This window comes from Musca autumnalis, unplaced genomic scaffold (assembly GCF_047663935.1).
Source record: "Musca autumnalis isolate F117 unplaced genomic scaffold, ASM4766393v1 scaffold_1, whole genome shotgun sequence".
NCBI lineage: Eukaryota > Metazoa > Arthropoda > Insecta > Diptera > Muscidae > Musca > Musca autumnalis.
The window spans coordinates 117,042,416-117,063,845 of NW_027411644.1; the positions used below are offsets into that span (position 1 = coordinate 117,042,416).

Consider the following 21,430-nt stretch of genomic DNA (forward strand, 5'->3'; position numbering starts at 1 on the left):
GAGCACTTGGAAGAAACTTATGACCGTTGCCCTGCCCATGACATTAAAATTATTCTAGGCGATTTTAATGCCAAAATTGGAAAGGAGAATATCTTTGGCTTAACAGTCGGGAAATTCAGTTTCCACAGTGAAACATCTGACAATAGTATGAGGCTGATAGATTGTCCAGCTGCAAAAACATGGTAGTTAGCAGTACCAGATTTCAACATCTCGACATCCATAAGGGCACATGGCTGTCTCCGGATCAGAAATCAAATTGATCACTTTGAGATAGATGGAAAACATTCATCGGGCATGTTAGATGTGCGTTCGTTCCGAGGAGCAAACATAGACTCGGACCACTACCTTGTTGCAGCAAAGGCAGGCACCAACGTAGAAAACAAAGTACGAACAGACACAACACGAAAGTTAGACATCGGTAAGCTGCAATCACAACAGATAGCCACAGCATATTCCACTCAACTAGCCCAATTGCTTAATCAAAGCACTCCTCATCCCGATAACATATCAGCGCAATGGCAAAGTATTGCCCACTCCATGCAAACAGCCGCAAAATCCATACTTGGATACCAGAGACCTCCACCAAGGAATATATAGTATGATCAGGAGTGTCGTGCTGCTACCGAAGAGAAAAATGCGTCATATAGGGCTACTTTACAATCTGTAGCAATATTGTGCGAACGACTAAAGCCTATGGCCAACGAGATAATTGGACCATACCAAGACCTGGCAAGTCCACTATTGACCAGATATTTACCCTGCGGCAAATCCGGGAGAAGACCCAAGAGATGCAGATCGACACCTACCACCTTTTTATCGATTATAAAGCAGCCTTCGATAGCCCGCTGCGTTCAAAGGTATTCCAAGCCATGTCTGAATTTGGTATCCCGCAAAGCTCATCCGACTTTGTAAAATGACTTTAACTGACACAAGATCCTCAGTTAAAATAGTAAATAACCTCTCCGAAGAGTTTTGAACCAAAAGAGGTTTCAGACAAGGAGACAGCCTTTGGTGTGATCTCTTCAACATTCTGCTGGAAAAGGTTATACGAGAGGCAAACGTCAAAAGAAGTGGCACAATCTACACCAATAGCCACATGTTACTTGCTTATGCTGATGATATGGACATCATGGGACGGTCAGTAAAAGAAGTAACTGATACCTTTATGAAGGTCGAAGGAGAATCTGCTAAAGTGGGTCTGGCGGTAAACGGTGAGAAGACCAAGTTGATGGTGTTGACGCGCACTGCGTCCTTTGAGCTCGGACCAACTGTGGAAGTGGGTTCCTATAATTTTGAGGTAGTAAAAGACTTCGTCTACCTCGGCACCTCGGTAAACACAACAAACGACATCAGTTGTGAAATAAAAAGAAGAATTGTATTGGCCAACAGATGCTACTTTGGTTTAAGAAAGCAGTTTAAAAATAAAGCCACATCTCGTCAAACAAAAATAACGATCTACAAAACACTGATACTACCCTTGCTAATGTTGCCTCCGAAGCCTGGGTACTTGCGCAAGCAGACATGGTAGTGTTTGATGTGTTTGAGAGAAAAATTCTTCGAAAGATCTACGGACCAATTTGCGTTGACGGTGAATATCGACGTCGCATGAACCACGAGCTGTATCTGCTATACAACGACATCAATATAGTTAAACGTATCGAGATGCAGCGATACCGTTGGCTAGGCCATATCATTAGAATGGGCGAAGATGAACCCGCTAAAATGGCGTATAAATAGGAACCGCTTGGCGGTGCAGGCAAAATTGGCAGGCAAGGAATAGATGGCGCAAACAAGTGGACGAAAATATGAAAAGGCGTGGTATTCCAGAGTGCGAAGCAACAAATAGAGAGAATTGGAGATCTTTTCTTAGTTCGGCCTATGGAACAAATGTTCTGTAATGGGACAGCTAAGTAGGTAAGAAAATACACGATTCAAATCCCAAAGCCCAAGATTTATATCGCAAAAGTTAGTATGAAACGGAGAACCCTTGTGGAACTGTATAAAAAATTGTTGATATTTTTGAATAAATATGTATTTAAGACCCTCAAAAGGATATTAATTAGTTTTATTGGCAGTTATAGTACTTATAGTGACAAATCCCTACAGTGATACTGACCTTCCTTTCTTTTAACAGCATCGGATATAATTCTCGTCTCTCTAGTGTATAATGTACTACTAATATCAAATGTACTTCTTTTAGTTGTACTTCCATTTAGTTGTATTTTGGTCCTAAAGCCCTCGGCACATACGGTCCGTTTAATGACACGTTGGGACACACGTTGTCCCAAAAAAGTTAAATTATATTTAACTTTAAAGCCCTCGGCACATACGGTCCGTTTTGTGACACGTTGCGCGTTGAAAACAACAACCACATGAAAAATGTGTAAGTGATGCCAAGTTTGTTCTTGCAGTTTTCATGTGGTTGTTGTTACGCAACGCTCAACTCGCCGTATGTGCCGGGGCCTTAATGCGGCAGCCATGTTGTTGTTTTTCAAAAACTTGGCTTCACTTACACTTTTTTCATGTGGTTGTTGTAACGCAACGCACAACGCACCGTATGTGCCGAGCGCTTAAGTGAAGCGAACACTGCTTTTCAGAAGATTTGTTCACAATCGATGCGTTGTAAAAGCCTTGAAAGCTGTGTATTAAAATTTTCAAATAGCTATCGTATTACTACAGTGGTGGTGGAGTATCACTGTAGGGCACAAAACTCAAATTGAGTTCTCCTACTATTTATTTTTGCTGGGAATATGAAATGGGACACAATTTGTGAGAAAATTAACCCAAAAGCAAAGTCCTTATGTGTAAGAATTAAGGATTATTACATGTTTCAAAAGGACAATGGCGCCAAATGTTTCCATCAAGAAATTCCCGTTTTTCAAACAGGACAAGTTGAAACTCTATTAAGACCACTCTATCAAGAATTCATTAGCAGGACATAATACCTGGAATTTTGTCGCTACAGTAGTTGAATTTGCAGATGACATATTTTCTGGGTTTACGATCCAGTGTACCGTGGATTTGTCACAATAATACCCCGGTTACACTTAACCGGATTAACCCAGTGGGTTTGGGTTTCAAATGTAAATTCCCTAGCGCAAACGTTAAATAAATCCTCAGAAGTGGATTAACCCGGCAAAAAACTCTAATGTAACCGTACTATAAGTACTACAATTACACTGTGCAACATTTTCGAGCCAGTCGCGTGCAAACAACTTCTGTCCAGGATTTTATGAAAGTAGAGGACCAATAGGTAAAAACCATATTTGGGTTTTGTTTTCTTAGATCGGGTTCGGTTTTTATGGCCTCATCTAAACATGGTTAAAGATTGAATTTTTAAAACAAATCGGGGCTGTATCTCTGAAACCAATACGAATTTTGTTTTGACATCTGCAGCAAACTGGAAGATAACAGCAAGAAGAAAATATTTGGAGGAATAGTGAACTCGAAAAACTGCATTTATTATCTCAAATTTTATAATATATCTAAAAATTCTATAATTTGTGTATATTTCGCAGCGTATCTCCCAAAATGTTAAATTCTTCTTAATGTTACCTTTTGGGAAAATATTCTCTGGAATATAATACACAACTCTTCAGAACATTATACTGTTGTAAAATACCTCTATCGCCTTGTTTATAGAAAATTTTTCAACAACAATTTGGTAAATATTTCAATAATTCATTGAAATCCCCAACATGAGAATAAACAGCCTGTGTGAACATTGTTTGAAATAAGTTTTGTAAAAGGTATGTTATGAAATACCCCTTAAACAACGTGAAATAACAATTTTAGAGTTTCAGAATGTTCTGAAGAATTGATGGTCACACTATTTGGAAAATTTTTAGAATGGCTACTTGTTTCAACTTCCAACAGTTTAGTTGTTACTGACCCGAATTTCAGAAATTGTGTAAACTGTTCTATATTTTAACGAGTTTGATGGGCTAGATGCAGCTTTTCCTAGTTCATCTGTTTGACACATAAGTTGTACTGCTTTAGGTCTACAATATTGCTGAAGACTGCAAAGCAAAATACTTATTAGTTTCGGAGATAAAGGTCCGATCACTGGAAAAAAGGCCCATTTTAGGTCGATTTAGATGAGGCCATAAAATCTAAACCCGATCTAAGAACACAAAACCCAATTAAGGTTTTTGTAGTCTCAATATGTACTTTCAGAAAATGCCCATTAGAAGTTGTTTGCATTTCCAGTGTTGCACAGTGTTACCAATAAGAATAATTAATATCCTCTTGAGTGAATACAGATTTAGTTTTATTTTATTCAGAAATATTAAGAATTGTTTACACAGTTGCACATACGGTCCGTTTAGTGACACGTTGGGACACACGTTGTCCCACAAAAGTTAAATTATATTTAACTTTAATGCGGCAGCCATGTTGTTGTTTTTCAAAAAACTTGGCATCATTTACACTTTTTTCATGTGGTTGTTGTACCGCGACGCTCAACGCATCGTATGTGCCGAGCGCTTAAGGCTCAGCACATACGGTCCGTTGAGTGACACTTTGTGACACACGTTGTCCCAAAAGAGTTAAATTATGTTTAAAATTGCGAACATATTTGCGGTAATTCACGAGACGGAAATTACTTTTGTAGTGGTGTTGGAGTCCATGTCGAAATCTGAAGTGGTGATGGGAAGACAATATAAAAACCTTTTGGATAATGAAGCAAGATCCGCTGCGCTTGTATAAAATGGAGAGCGGGCGAAGAAAACTCAAGTGCCTTTTAATTTAGGGAAAACTTTTTAAAATTAATGTTTACATAAAAAGTTTGTTTTAAAGGAATAAAAAATGCACAAATAAAAATTTGTATTTTGTCTGAATCTTTAGATTGATTAAAAACACAATCCGAAGAGTGCCTTTAAATTCAGTCTCAAACACTGCATCAAAAGCCGTGATTTGGATCGAAAATGGACTGCATCCAGCTTTGTGCTGTGGAAGCAAAGTGGAGTGCAATCTATTTGCGCGCTCTCTTGTAAAATTCAAACGGCACGTGTACTGTACACTTGTAGAGATTAAATTGCGTCCGCAGATGCAAACTTTATGCTGGGTATCTTTCAAATGAATTACGCGTTTGTCCAAAACACTTGAATGCGTTTCTAAGTGTCAGTGTAAATGCGGTTTTAAGTAGATTAGTATTATATTTAGAATCGTTATAATTCCATTCCTAGAAAAGTCATTAATAAATTCACTCAATTTTATGAATTGTTATAGTTTACAGCTGATAATGTGCCAACACGTAAAAAACATTAAAAAATTTATATCAAGCTGGTATTTAAACCAGTTCAGAAAATATTCTACAGCATTCCTTCAATGGGTTAAGATTAGGCCTGTTCGATAATTTCGCATGTTAAAAGTACTTGTAAGTTCTTGCAACTACTTGCAAGTGCTTCTCATTTCTCTTTAACTGCACAAGTTTGTTATCGAACAGCATTCTGTAAAAGTTTGTACAAATTTGTACACACTTTTGGGTTATCGAACAGACCTATTATCCCATATGTTTTTATATTGCCGTTAGCATACCTTTTAACGAAAAACGCATGCCATTTTTTGTTTAGCAGCCTGGACTTGTTTAGAATTTACGATATTACCCTCACCTATTGTACTCACCCACTTCTCGTAGTGTTTTTATTGTTATTGTTTTTATAATTGCTGTGATGAGCTCTTGTCTTGGCAAAAACAAAAGCCACATAAACAACGTGGTAAATTATTTGATTCACATTACAATCTAAATTATTTGCCGCGAATGCATTTTCATATTCGTCATTCGCGTGTTATTGAGAGAGAGGTCTACGTGATCCAAGTAAGGCAGTCAAAATCGCCGTATAATTTTTGCACTTTCGTCACAAGAGCATTCAATTAATACATGTGTACATTGTAATATTAATAGCGAAAGTGTTCTATTTCGCATGTGAACAAGGAAGGCATTAAAATACAACAATAATTTTTAATTAGTTGTATTAACATGTGATTAGCATCATCATTTGATTTGTGAATATGGTAAATAATAAACCAAAGAACAGTTAATCACGTATGCATACCTAAACGTGGCTTAAAGAATGTTGTTGCAGTTTGTTTGTAATGAAGTTCCTTAAATCTAAGCGAAATAATAGTACGTTTACTTAAAGGGTGTAAAATAGTCGAAAAAGTTATGATATAAGTAACATTTAAAAGACCGCGGCCCATACGGTCCGTTGAGCGTCGCGTTACAACAACCACATGAAAAAGGTGTAAATGATGCCAGGTTTTTTGGAAAAACAACAATAAGGCTGCCAGATTAAAGTTAAACATCATTTAACTTTTTTGGGACAACACGTGTCACTAAACGGACCGAGGGATTAAAGCGCTCGGCACATACGGTGCGTTGTGCGTCGCGCTACAACAACCACATGAAAAATGTGTAAGTGATGCCAAGTTTTTTGAAAAACAACAATGTGGCTGACGCATTAAAGTTAAACATAATTTAACTGTTTTGGGACAACGCGTGTCCCAACGTGTCACTAAACGGACCGTATGTGCCGAGGGCTATACGGTCCATTGCGAGTCGCATTACAACAAAAGCATGAAAACTTAAAGAACAAACTTGGCTTCACTTACACATTTTTCATGTGGTTGTTGTTTTTAAAGCGCGACGTACAACAGACCGTATGTGCCGGAGCCTTAAGGCCACATGAAAAAAGTGTAAGTAGTGCCAAGTTTTTTGAAAAACAACAATATGTATGTCGCGTTAAAGTTAAACATAATTTAACGTTTTTGGGACAACGCGTGTCACTCAACGGGTGTGTAAAGCCATTGGCACATACGGTCCGTTTAGAACAAACTTGGGATCACTTAAGCACTCAGCACATCGGTCCGTTGAGTGACACTTTGTGACACTCGTTGTCCCAAAAAAGTTAAATTATGTTTAACTTTAATGCGTCAGTCACATTGTTGTTTTTCAAAAAACTTGGCATCACTTACACCATTTTCATGTGGTTGTTGTACCGCATTGCACAATGCACCGTATGTGCCGAGCGCTTAATGGCCTCGCGTTTCAACAACCACATGAAAAAAGTGTAAGTGACGCCAAGTTTTTGTTTTTGAAAAACAACAATGTGACTACCGCATAATAGTTAAACATAATTTAACTTTTTTTGGGACAACGCGTGTCACAAAGTGTCACTCAACGGACCGTATGTGCTGAGTGCTTAAGTGATCCCAAGTTTGTACTTGAAGTTGTCATGTGGACGCTTGTTGTAACGCAGTCGCGTTAAAGTTAAACATAATTTAACTTTTTTTGGGACAACGCTTGACGCGGCCTAGAGCTGGCAAAAAATCGATGGCACTATTGATAATATCGATTCTTTTTTAAAAATTCGATATCGATAGATAGTTTCGTCTAAATATCCCTAACCTAAAATCTATAGAAATTTCGCGGGTTCTCGGTTTTGTGGACGTGAGAAAGTAGTTGTGAAAAAAACAGTAGTAATATTTTGTTAAAAATAAAAAGGTTTTATTGCATTTTTGTGTCATTTTTATTAAATAAAAACAATTGTTATTATTTCTGTGAAGTACTTGTGCAAAATGTCAACAAAAGCATAGACATTTCCGCCATTTTCATTTCCAAATTAATGGTGATGACAAATTACCGATAATATTGATAGCAATCGATATTTTAAAATATTATATCGAAAATATCTAATGTTGGGAATATCGATGTTTGCCAGCTCTAATTTGGCCCTTCATTGTATCGTGGCCTTTTGAGTCCCGCGTTACAACAACCACATGAAAACACTGTAAGTACTGCCAAGTTTTCATTTTATGTGTTCATGACAATATCATTATAATAGCTTTGTTCCTTTTTACACGACAAATTTGAGCTTATTTCTCTCAGCATATCCAAAGACCTCATTCAGTGCTGTTAGTAAAGATTTGATTTTGACGTAAGCATGTTGGCAGAACTTAATCCAGTATTGGAAAGCATGTCCTTGATTTCAAGGTCCAACAACCTTTGAAAAGTTTATATGTAATAGAAAGGAAGATTGTCTTGTCGGTCTATATTTTTTTTGGAAGTGTATGACTTGATTTCCCCGCTTTGGGGATGTATTTTACAATCAAGCTCCGAAAATATTTTTCAGATGTGGAATCAATGCCTACACAGTACGATACTCTAGGGACTCTTTTAGTGGTAAAAAGCAAAACCCTCATAGCAACCTTAAACATGCAAGTTGAGGTCATTTTAGCATCCAGAAAATAATTTGTAATCTGTTTGGCAAGTTTTTATAATTACTAGATAGAGAGAGCCTAAGAAAACTATGAAAGTTTCGGATGGATTTGATTAGAAATATTATAATACGTTTTCATTTACGAATTCAACTCAATTTCAACTGTCATTTCCATTCCTCAAACGTCAAATGAAATCCAGTGTATTTCAGTTGAAATCGAGTGGATTTCGTAAATGTAAACGTAATATTAGATTTAATATGAAATGTGAAATCCGCTAGATTACAACAGAGAACCCCAAACACTTTACAGGTTCGCAGCAAAACGACACCACAATAATTATTATTCGCCCAAAGCCGAAAAACTGGAGTAATTACCAAGATCTATTTACCAGTAGTGCGATTCTTTAACTTAATTTTTGATTTGCCGACAAAAATCGGTTAAATTAAAATGCTTTTAATTTCGATAATTAACGATATTTTTAGGAAAGTTAACGACCAAAAAAAGTAGTCGATAGGAAGAGTGTTGTGGAACTCAATTAAAGTATAACATCAATTAAATTTTTTTAATGAAATCACTCTAGTGTGGACCTGGACTAACAACACACATGGGAAGCAATATTAGGTAAACCAACCCCAGGTTTTTGTTGGCAATGCAAAACTATGCGCCCAATGTTGATTCCGGAAAGCCCAAACCATAGTAGGTCTGTTGAGCACTATATTAATGTTCCTGTTCCCAAACAAAACAACCCTGAAAAGTAAATAAGCAGCACCAACTTACCATTGAAACCATGAATTTTATTAAAACCCCTTACATATATTATTTGAATTATTTCTTTTATTTCAAACTCAGTCTTTAAAAATAAGAATTACAATCTATAATAACATAAAAAATAAATACATAGTTCGTTACTTTTCTTGACATTTTCATAAATAATTATACAAATCAAAGGTATAAATAGAAAAAATGTTCAGAAAAGTTAAAATCGTTTTGTACAGTATGTACATTTCTTCTAAAATGATAGTATGTATGCATGGAAAAGTATTTAGTTTTAAAAAAGAGAAGTGCTATAATACTATATATACAAAATACAGAAACATACATACAACATTTATAAGAAAATGATAATAATAAAACTAATAAAACACTTAAAGCAGGAACATTGCGTTACAATTCATAATAATAATATGGCATTTAAATAAAATTGATAATAAATCGACTGTTTAGAATATTGGATTATTATACAATTATTACAATCGAGGTATCCGTAGCACATCATAGAGGGACAAACACATTGGCAAACTTATTATTTATCATCAGCTGATTACTTGTAAACTCCAAACAAGTATCCATATGACAGCTGTCAATTCCCAAAGGCCCATGGGTAGTCTAAAAATATATCACACATAGAGGGAAAAAAGAGAAACTGTTTAGCACGGACGAAGACAGTTAGCATAATTAAAAAAGCAACATAGAATAAACTAATAGCAGCTCTAATTATCTACAATAGAATAAAAGATATTTAGTATGGTTCATTCTTTGGATTGGCATTAAAGACATACATTAATATTAGACCAGACCCCGTAAGATTCATGCGTTTTATAGTAATACCTTGTTAAAATGGAACCAAAAAGCGTCAATAAAATCATTAAAATGTAAAACATGCATTTCAGATAAGAAAAGTAGATTTAAATAAACAAATAATACACATTTTTATAACTATCATTACAATAACAAGGAATGATTTTAAATTCACGACATATTCTTTCAATCACATAAGACATTCAATACTGTTTACATTGGCATCAAAAACATGACAATTTGGCAGAAGTCTCATTTATTTGACAGATAATCAAATGGATTGAAAACTTTAAAACCGTATTTTATTAAACCCGATTAGTGTAAATGTAACTTTTGTGTATTGTTGGTAGATGTAGTTTTGCCATTACGGAAGAAAAGGTCTCGTCACATATGTTCCGTTGAGTGTCGCGTAAACAACCACTTGAAAACTTTAAGAACAAACTTGTCATCACTTACAAGTTTTTCATGTCGTTTTTGGTTTTAACGCGCAACGCGCCCCTCAACGGACTGTATGTATTTGACCTCTATGTGCCGAGGCGTAAAGAGCGGAAACATTGCCTTGGAACACATTAATATCAAACAGATATTAGCAAAACACTCCATTAAAGTTCTAAATTCCATTGAATATCGGACAAATAAATGACGTATATATCCAAAACACCAGTTTAATGTGTCTATGTAAATTTGGTTGTAGATCAAGTGCTATTTTCGGCTTATTTTACAGTGATGAAACGGGAAATTAGGGATGTATTTGTCACAAAGGCTGATAAAATGAAAGCAAAGCAGAATGTATATGGACATTTTGGACAAAAATTAAATTGCAATTTATAATATTAAATAGGACACATGGTACATTTCTCATAAACATATAACATACAAAATTTGACAATATAGAAAAGTATATATATTTTTTTTAACATACATAAACCGATATGATTTCCAAAGATTCTGTAAAAAATTTAGTCACCTCACCATGAATCCGATTCAAACATATTTCACAGCTGCCCTTAAAGTATGAAACGACATCAACATTTTTGAAGGGAAGAATTGAGCTTTGCTTAGAACTTGACCAGAAAAAAAGATAGAAGTTGACTTTATTGGACCTTATAACTAGCGTATTCAATTAATGATTTGTGATTTAAAATTCAAATCTTGTAAGTTGACAGCCAGTATATCCGGAAAGGTCTCAGTACAATGGTTTCGTTGAGCGTCGCGTTACAATCAAATCTTCAACAAATTACAATCAACGGAGCCTTCAAGAACAAACTTGGCATCACTTACACATTTTTCATGTGGTTGTTGTTTTCGACGCTCGACGCAATTTTTAAGTCGAAGGCTTTATAAAGTGAAATATTTTGATTTGTCAAACAAATCAATATGGTCATTTCAACGACAAGAAATTCAAGTCTAAACATACAGGGGGTTTAAAAAAGAGAATACTTCATTTACCGTCAGTCCAACCTTTTATAATCAATGAGAACGGGACGCCTTTCACACAGAATTTAGTGAGTTCGATACATCAATTTTTTAACGTTGGTTAAAATTTTCAGGGTTATAATGTAAGCAAACATTTTCTATTATATTTTAGGACTATTAAAATTACTTTACTAAGGTAGACTCTACAATATCTTTGAAATAGAATTGGGCTGGACTCTTTTATATGAGGTAAGTCTCCTCTTGTTCTTTCAGGGATTTTCGTAGAAAGCAATTTTTTAGCCTTAGTTGAACCTAGGATCCTATGCGTACTCATAATAATAATTAAAAAATGCCTTTGATTTTATATTTTTTGTGTATATTTTTAAGCTTTTTATTACTTTTTCATTTTTGTGTTGTTGTTATTAATGATTTTCATTGTTATTATTGCTATTGACACAAAATATCAGAAAATCTTTCGTTTTTTAATATATATGCAAATACATATATAATAAATGTGTGGTTGTTTGTGTGTGTCGTACTAAAATTAACATTTATAGGTAGTTCTTGAGCTGTCTACATTTCTAAAAAACTAAAAATTTACAAAGTTTATATAAAATATAGGAAAAATTAAAAAGAAAACATATTCTGAGAAACTTTTATTACAATGGATGTGAACTTATAACAAATTATGTTGGTTTGTTTGTTTACATAAATAATAAAAAAATTATATTAACTAATATAACACATTAAATTACATTATTGCATTGTTGTTAGTATTGTATGTATAACTAAATATAAAGTTATTTCCAAAAATCGTTAAGTAATCTATCTGTTTGTCAATTTTTAGTTAGTTCAAAAAAGAAAAAAATCTACAAAATAAAAAAAAATAAAAAATTGGAAAATGATTTAGTTGAAGGCCTTTTTGCGGCATATTTCAATTAAAATTTCTGTATTTTTTGTTTGTTTGCCATGGTTTTGGCCCAGGTTTATTACTTTCTTCGTATTAGAAATTACTAATATTCTTATTGAGAGGCAGCGAGGTTTTCATTTTGTTCTTGTTTATTTTTTATAAGCTTACTTTTTTGTTGTTTTCTTTAATTCGAAAAAATAAATTGCATTGGACATAAATTTATCGATTTTAAATATTTTTCTTTATTTTAGTGATTATTATTATTGCATAATATTTACAATATGGCATTGAGTACATTAGACATTCTTAACAATCAGTTTATATTCCATTTATTATTTGTTTATTATTGTTTTAAGTTATTTTCATAATTTTTATTTAATAAATACTTTGCAAGTTTTGTGGTAGTGACGCTTTAAACATGTAATGTGTATGTGTGTAGATTACGTGTTAGGATTGGACTTGGATAGGGGAAGGAAGGAAATTTAATTGATTTTTTTAAATATTTATTTTTTTGTCAATGGAAATTTCGAGCTGAAACTAATTCGAGTTTAGATCTTGTATGCGTTTGTACGAAATTCAAAAAATTGATTCCGAATTTGATAGATTTTACAAAAACTTTTCATATGGCATGTACCATAAATCGAAGGGTTGCCATTTGTCGGGTTAAAATTATGAATGTGATTTCATTTTGAGTTAAATTTATGTTTGAATGATTATCGGTTCGGATTTTGAACAATTTATATTGAACAATAAAATAAATATTCAGGGATTAAAACTTATAAATCTTCATTAGCAACTAAAGTGATCGATTCATTTTATTAATGACAAACCCCGATTTCAATGTTTGTGTTGTGAAGCCTTCAATTTATTTCGTGTCTCATTCGATTCATGACATTCGTAATATAACCATCACTTTGGCACCAAGTTCACAAACATTCTACTAAGGAAATCGCACACTTAAATGCCAATCAGAATCAGACCGTTGAGTGAAGCGTTACCAACCATTTGGAAATAAGTGTCAGTGATGCCAAGTTTTTGGACAGCAAAGTTGAGGCAGCAACATAAGCTTCGTTCCAGTAAATTTTTATAAGATAAAAGTGTAAAAAGAGCAAACTGTCGAAAATGAGCTCAACATACACATTTTTCCAAAATGTACAGGAACGGAAAATTGACAGAAACGTCAACAAATCTGAAACAAATGTCAAAGTCGGCACGTGAGTCAATCAGAAGCCGGCAAAGATGTTGCATATTTTTGCTCGCCAAATTTGTCGTGTATAAAGTGTCTAAACAGAAAACTACTCAGCGCCATTTTTGTTTAAAGAGAAGTGAACATTTTGCAACTTGGTGTACTGGAACGCATTTTGGACAAAAATGTGTTATATGTGTAAAAACTGTTTAGTTCTGGAACGAAACTATAATTCAACTTTGTTTTCCGTCAACTCTTGACAAGAAATTTCACTCCACGGACCGATTATGGTTGGCTCTTTACTAATGGTATATGATGTAGTTTTCACAAATTTCATACAAATTTTCCGATATAATTTAACATTAATTTACACATTTTTACTGATTTACAATTTTATCTTCATTCGTTATCTTTGTTATCCTAACGTTGCAAAAACACTGTGGTGCCAAGTATTTTGACAACAACAAAATTAAACCACACCATGTTCCGCAACACTGGTTTTTGTGTATTTCCTCCAGATGTGATTGTGTTCCAATCTATCGTCAGCAAACAAATCATGCAGACACATAATCTGGCTTTCATCATCCAGCCCACAGGTGAAGGTAACTCCATTTCCATGATAACCAACCAATTTGTTTAATATCTCATATCAAATAAAGGCAATGCAAATTTATGAATTTTGGCAAGCTGACTGATTGACTGATGGTATTCTATACACCTTGATAACCTTAATGGCGTCAAAAGGCCCAAAGACCATAACCTCTTTAACAATTATTTTGACTTTTATAAGGAATATGTATATGAGTACGTTTACACTGCCATGTATTTTCATGATTATGGCTCCATCTTAATTTGGTTTGAGAGATGTTTGCGTACATTTTATGTCAAATGAAATCAAGATAGACCAGTTATCATGATAATAGGCGTTAGTGTAAACATGGCATAGAGAGGAAATGCGGCATGGCAAAATGGTGATGGAGTAATAGGGTGTTGGCAATGATATTTTGGGTGCATGTGATATTGGGTTAGTGTGTATATGTAAATGGGTGGCTTCTTGCAAAATTTACACAATTTTTTTTATTGGTGGTTTTCTATTCATATTTTTTCGATATATTTTAAATGCCTTATCAACAATTATACACACAGTACATAAACTATGTATTGTATCGTCTTCAAACATACATACATTTTCATATTCTTAAAAATATATATTCAACTTTGTACACTTTTTTCTGTTTTTTTTTCTCTTATTTATAGAATATTATTCATTGTATAACATTAACAATTATTTACACAACAAATCTTGTTTTCCGGCAATTCCTTAGTAACTTTATGAAAAAGAAATCGTAATCGAAAATGCAACTCTGATTTTGAAAATTGTATTAAAATAAAAAAGTAGTCTACTAAAATACAAAAAAAAAACAACTTAAATTTTGACAAACCGAAAAATGTTGTTAACAATTAAAGAAAAAATAGGAACGAAAGTTTTTTTAAAGCCAAATTCATACAATAAAAAAATTAAGGAAAACAAAATGAAGTCTAATTCAAATTCTTTTAATTATATTTATGTATAAAATAAATAAATTAATTTACCAAATAATAAGTATTAGATAAATAAACAAAAAAAAAAACGAAAAATAACTAAAAAATATGAGGAAAATTTATTATAAATTAATTGTGTATACATATGTATGTAATAATTATAAGTAGGTAGGTGGTAATAATAAGGAGGATGTAAAACTCACACATCAAGCTGGTCGTAATACAGGAAGTCATCGGCGCCCCCTGTTAAGGGGGGATTCGCCACATCAGCTTCGGCATGAGGCATATGACTGCTACTCGAGACGAACGAATCGTCTTCATAACTGGCATCTTCATCACCATCACCAGTATAGCCATCATCGTCATCTTCATTGTCATCCACTGCCGCTGAGGTGTCTTCTGATGACACTTCCATGGAGTCCTCCATGGAATTGGAGTATCTTACATTGCGTTGTTCACGATCACCACGATCACTGGTACTTTCGGCATGTGGATCGTAGGTATCGAAGAGAGTAGATGAGGGTGTTAGTGATGAGGTTTCCCAATAACTTGACTCAAGTGTTGAGGTAGAGGGACTTGTAGAGGTTCTTTCGGTTGTCGATGTGGTAGTTTTTTGTTGTTTCTTATTTTTGCCATTGACACCAGGTCCGCCACCACCACCGCCGCCTGCTCCTCCACCCCGTTTGGGATTCTTTTGTTTAACCTTCTTCTGGCCACCACCACCACCGTTGCCGCCATTTGGTTTAGCTGACTGACGACCACCCGTCGCTGTACCACCGCCTAGGCCTCCACTTAGCTTTTTGCCTCTTCTATTGTTGGGGCCCAAGCCATCAGTACCAAGACCGTTCTTGTTACGACCCTCTCCAGGAGGACGTTTGTTTTTGGCACCCTGCTTCTTGGGACCCTTCTTTTTGCACATGGGCGGCAATACGATATCTGTGATACCCTGCTGCTGTTGCTGCAGCATCAGTTCCCTGCACCTTTTCTGTCTGCCTGGCTTTTGCAATGCCTGTGGCCTACGCTGGCAATTGTGCTCCTCTTCATTTTCATAGGGTCGACATTTGCGTAACTTTTTCCCTCTGCCTTTCGCAGGCGGACTACCACTACTACTATTGTTAGTTGTTGATGTTTTGCTATTACTACTACTATTGCTAATATGGCCATTATTTTGACTATTGCTAATACTACTCTGGCTATTGTTACTACTACTATGTTGATTTGTTTCTGGTTTGTTGTTGCTATTGCTATTTCTAACATTTGAACTAGAACTATTGCTTAATTTAGTTTTATCATTGGCAGCAGGAACGTTGTTCAATAATTGGCCACTATTGCTATTGCCTAGACTAGTACTACTGCTACTATTTAAATTATTCTTATTTTTACTATTACTAGCTGCATTATGACTATTGCTATTACTATTGCTATTACTACCGCTACTACTACTGTTTGGATTGCACTTCGGATGTGCTTTGAAGTTTTTACTATCGATCAGTTCGATCAATGGTTTGCCAGTATCACAGAGTTGACGTATGCCATGTTTTATGCGATTTGCCCCGAAATTCTTTGCAATCAGCTGTTCGACACGTTCTTGCGGCACCGATTCGGTTATGGCATTCGTATAGGTCGCCAGTTTGCCCAGCGAACGGGTGGGTGGTATTTGCAGTTTTCTCGGTTCACCGTGGCGATTCAATGCCAAATAGTATTTTCGCCTTGAATTCGAGTTGTATGTCGACGAATAGGTGTTGTAGTTGTGCTGTTCCATGTTTTCATTGAAGACACAGTCGTCGGTGAACTCTTTCTGTAACGAGAAACTATAGTAAGTTATTTGGTTATTTTTTAATTTTTTTGTTTAGTGTTAAACAAAAAAACGGCAACAAAAAGAAACTACTAAACAAAAACAGGAAAATAAAATGGGGGCTTTGTTAGTACAAATTAGGGAATAATGAAATAAAAAGAAAATAAAATATTACGCTCTCCATCTTCCTCGTCAAAACCTAATCTACGAAAACAGAATGATTTAATTGAGAATTATTCTTCCTATTCTAGGAATATATTTCAAATTAAATCGTACTCCCTGTTAACGTTAGAGCTTCATGCCGAGTTGTTTGATTTATTTGACGTACATTCAATGTATTTGACAGTTCAAACTCACAGGATTATCTACCACAATTGCTTCACAAGAACCACACCAAAACCTCAAGAAATAAACTTGGCATCACTTGTGATATTTTTATGTGATTGTCGTTTTAAAGCCAAGTTTTTCTTTAAAGCTTTGTTCCCGCACTTTTTAATAGTAAAACTCGTAAAAGAGAAAAAGAGAGAAAAATTGTTCTGGAAAAAAATGTCAAAGTCGGCATATCAGCCAATAAGACGCCGGCAATCATGTTACTATTTTTACACGCTCAAATTTGTTGAGTAAAAAGTTTTTAAAGAGAGCATCATTCAGCGCCATTTTTGTTTAAAGAGAAGTGAACATTTTACAACTTTTTTTGTGTACGGGAACGGTTTTTCGCGTAAAATGTGTAAAAGTCGTGAAAATTGTAAAAACTTTTTAGTTCTGGAACAAAGCTTAAGTTTTGGTGTGTATAGACAATGCGTGATTTAGCAAATTTGAGTTGTCATTTTCATACAAAATATGTCAAATAAATCGAGATAATGCACTAAAGCCGAAACGCATCCAACGTTTGAGTAATGCTTTGCGTCATTTCTGCTAAAAGAATAAAGAAAAAATCAAACTTGGCACCACATTGTCTTTTATTCTTCTACCAGAAATAAGTCTGTCTGGTTACCCCAAAATTTGTACCAACTTGTACCAATTGTTGCTGGAAGTCGTCTGTTAACGCAAAAAGTCAGCGAAAGAGAGCGATTCGAGAGAGACATTTTGACAGTTCTTTCACTGAGAGCTTGCAAATTCTTGCTGGACAAATTTCTTCTAGCAAGCACTTGCACTCTTCTTCTTCCTGAAAACAATCAATCATCTGTTTTAAATTTTTCGTTGATTTATGTTTGTGAATATTAAAAACATTTTTATTGTGGAAATAGCAAGCCTAATTGTATTGCTTTTTTGGAGAACAAAGTTGCAAAGTGGGAAAATCCTTTTTTGGGTCATTTTCTTTTTTATTTTTAACAAAATACAACATTTTTGCTTCCTTTGGTTCCTTCATTGGCGGACAAACTGTTCTGTTTTGGCAAGTCAGCTGACTGCTTGCTGGTTTCTGCTGGGAAGCTGTCTGTTTACTTTTTACAATTTTCGAGCAAAAGAGAATAAAAACTCCTTACTCTCTGAGAAAGTTCTTGCTGGTCAATTCTTGCTGGGAAAGTAACCAGACAGACTTAATGACGCAAAACTTTTCTCAAACATTGGTTGTGTTTTCAGCTTAAATGATCAAATAAGTGTATAGTCTCAACCACGGTAGAATAATTACAGATAGGTCACAGCTAACAGCTGATTACAATTTGTTTCTTATTATGGCCTATTCTGTCAAAAGCAGGGTTGACATTTTTTATTGTTGTCGACATTATGCAATAATAAAGGTAGATGCATCGGTGAATGGTTCCAAAAAAACGGGGTCAATGATCAGTTATTTCTGACGTAACGACTTCTATTTTGCCATGATGTGATAATTGTGACGTGACGCTCAAAAAGTGCAACCAAGTTTTCTATCTGTAACACAATTTACACTGCCGCCCAAGGATTGTTCAAGAAATATAAAGAAGTGTGAATCGCACATAATCGTAATATGAAGAAAAATAAACTCATTTACATTAATTTTAAAAATTGAAACAAACATTTTGCAAATTGAAACACATAGAATGTATATTTTTAGAAACTCATTAAAATGTAAAGAGAATGCATTAAGTTTTATATTTGCTAAAGAAGATACAATAACATAATGCATGCAAAAAAATTGAGGGAAGGAAGTAAATATAGATTGGTTTTGTTTTGCATGAACCAATTCTGTCGTCGCATGTCACACCATGGCGCAAAATCCTAAAAAAAATCAAAGAAAATATTTTTTTTGGCAAATTTTCACACTACCAAAACGCAACAAGAAGTCAAAGTAAACCAAACAAACAAATAAACAATAAAATCGATCGGATATTGCCGATCGACTAACTGGCTGATGTGATAAAAATATGCAAGTTGACACACAGTCAATGTTGTGTATTTGCTTGGTGACAAACCGTGATGGACAATAAATAAATTTTTGTTTATTTTGAAATCTGTCCCACTGTGATGGGAGAAATATTATTAAAAATAAACAATTCTAGTTTTTTATTTAGTAAAAGTTTACGCAGATTTTTTATTTTGTCTGAACAATTGTCAGCTGGTGTGTTGGCAACACTTGGGGAAATGTAGACACCTGTTGGGAACTTATTGTAATTTATCGAATGTTTTTCATTATAACTAAAAATATACATCATACGACAAATTTTTATTACGAAAATCAATCACTACTGCCAAATTCAACCTGATGGTATTGTAAAATTTGCGTATGCACGCCGCAGATGATGCATAAGTTTTACAGGATATAAATACATATGTATGTGCTAATACACTCATGAGGCCAGAAAAGAAAATGTCTTTAGGCATTGTGATATTTGTATAAATTTAAAAAAAAAAAAACTATTTTGAAAATAAATAAAATAATGTCAAATAATTGTTTGCAAAGCTTAAATGTAAATGCTGGTCAACCTCAGACTTCTCTTTATTGTAAAACCAAGTAATGCAACTTATTTTCCAAAATAACCACTGGTCAGGGTACAAAAACAATAGAAAACTATGTCAATTGTTAAATCCAACCAACACACACAGCTAATGGTACTTTATTTTTTGTCGCACAAATCATTTAAGTGATAGCATCTATTTTCGAATAATGTCATTTTGTCTTTTGGGTTGTAGCACCACCATCAAGTAAAATCATACCACCACAAAAAGGAAAACAAACAAAACTGCACTTTTCAATTGGCCATTTGCCCAATAATTTTGCTGTTTGCATTTTCCTACTTTTAAGTACCAATTTTTGTTTTTCTCTACTTATTTTCTGTTTCGTGTTTCGTGTAATATAAAACAAAAATTAAGTGGATAATATTATTTGATAACTATTATCTCCTGCTTTTCTTGGCAAAGCAGCCATCGCAATGAAATATTTTTCCTTTATGTATTTTTTTTTGTGGAAAATTAAGATCAAATCTCTTTAAATGTGCCACAAGAATCATATCTTTTCAGATTTTCTCGTTTACTGTAAAAAAAAACAAACAAAAATGTTTTTATGACTTGTTGAATGAAATGTGGTGATCAGTACAATGCAAAATACCTTAGTCGTTTACAAGAAGTTGCTGAACTTGTACAAATTTGTACAAATTATTGAGTAAACGAACACACCTATTGTGAACAAATTTTGACACATGCTAATACTCCGGTTACACTATTGAAGGTTAACCCACTGGGTTTAATAGATCCAGTGGATTAATCGTTGCTGGTTACACTTAGCTTTTCGACGATATAAACTGTCAGCTGATGATTGTTTACGTATACATACAAAATAACTAATAAAGTCGTGTGTTACACTTTTACAATTTCTCGTATGAGATATCGTCCCCTCTTTGTTCATTTTGGTATATTTTACACACAGGGATACAGTATTGTATCATGGCATCAAGCGTACTTTTTGTTAAAAAAGTGTCTAATGAAAAAAATAAATAATTTTATGATTTTCAAATAACTTTAGATTTATAAACTCCATAAAATCTCATGCGACTAATCGTAAACGTGTAAAACACGACAAACTCTGTTGCAAAAACAGTTGCAATTTTTGGTACTTTTTGAGTAGAGTTGGGTTTTTTGCACAAATACCGAATACAACACTGTATTTTTGGTGGATTTGTGCCGGATTTAAAATAAACCCAGCCGTGAGAGGATTTAATTTTTGTCTGGCATGAAGTGGGTTAACCCGGCAAAAAGCTGTAGTGTAACCGTGCTATAAGATTCATTGAACACCTTCTACTTGCTCCATGATTAGTTCACGATCATACAGGTACTCGCATCTGACCAGCTGATCGTACTGCGAGCTGTCAAACTCGATTTACTTTTTTAAAATAACATTTCTAAATTAAGAAGTAATGAATTTGTTGAGTTATTCGTTTATTAAAATTTTCCGAATAAAATTGTGTTAAAAAATTGTAAAAATCGTTTTATTTTTTCAAAATATTTTTGTCATTTCGTAGTATTTAGGGCAAATACGTAATTTATTTGAGAGATATTCTATGGAATTGACAACTAAAAGGACGCATTGTTATAAACACCTGTTAGATGTAAGTGCAGCTTTTATTTTGAGGCCTTAAGCGATGCCAAGTTATTTGACAGCAACGATCGTTGCTCTTCATTTATTTCTAGGATTTCGTAAATCATATAAAGTGCGCATTTAAATTAGACAAAAGGGCTCGGCACATACGGTCCGTTTAGTTTCGCGGTACAACAACCACATGATAACTTCAAGAAACTTGGCAGCACTTTGTCTTTTATTCATCTACCAGAAACTTGGCAGCACTTTGTCTTTTATTCATCTACCAGTAGT

At 34.3% G+C, this 21,430-nt stretch overlaps 1 protein-coding gene across 1 annotated transcript in view; it reads right to left on the reverse strand.

Annotated features, from left to right (window-relative positions):
• Positions 1-9,471: 9,471 nt before the first annotated feature.
• Positions 9,472-21,430, reverse strand: part of bnl (fibroblast growth factor branchless) — a 166,450-nt gene continuing 154,491 nt past the window's right edge. The window contains exons 4-5 of the mRNA XM_073989626.1: positions 15,056-16,650; positions 9,472-9,606 (exon numbers count right to left, since the gene is read on the reverse strand). Of these exons, the coding sequence (XP_073845727.1) occupies positions 9,534-9,606; positions 15,056-16,650 (1,668 nt within the window). The 3' untranslated portion in view covers positions 9,472-9,533. The remainder of the gene's footprint in view (positions 9,607-15,055; positions 16,651-21,430) is intronic.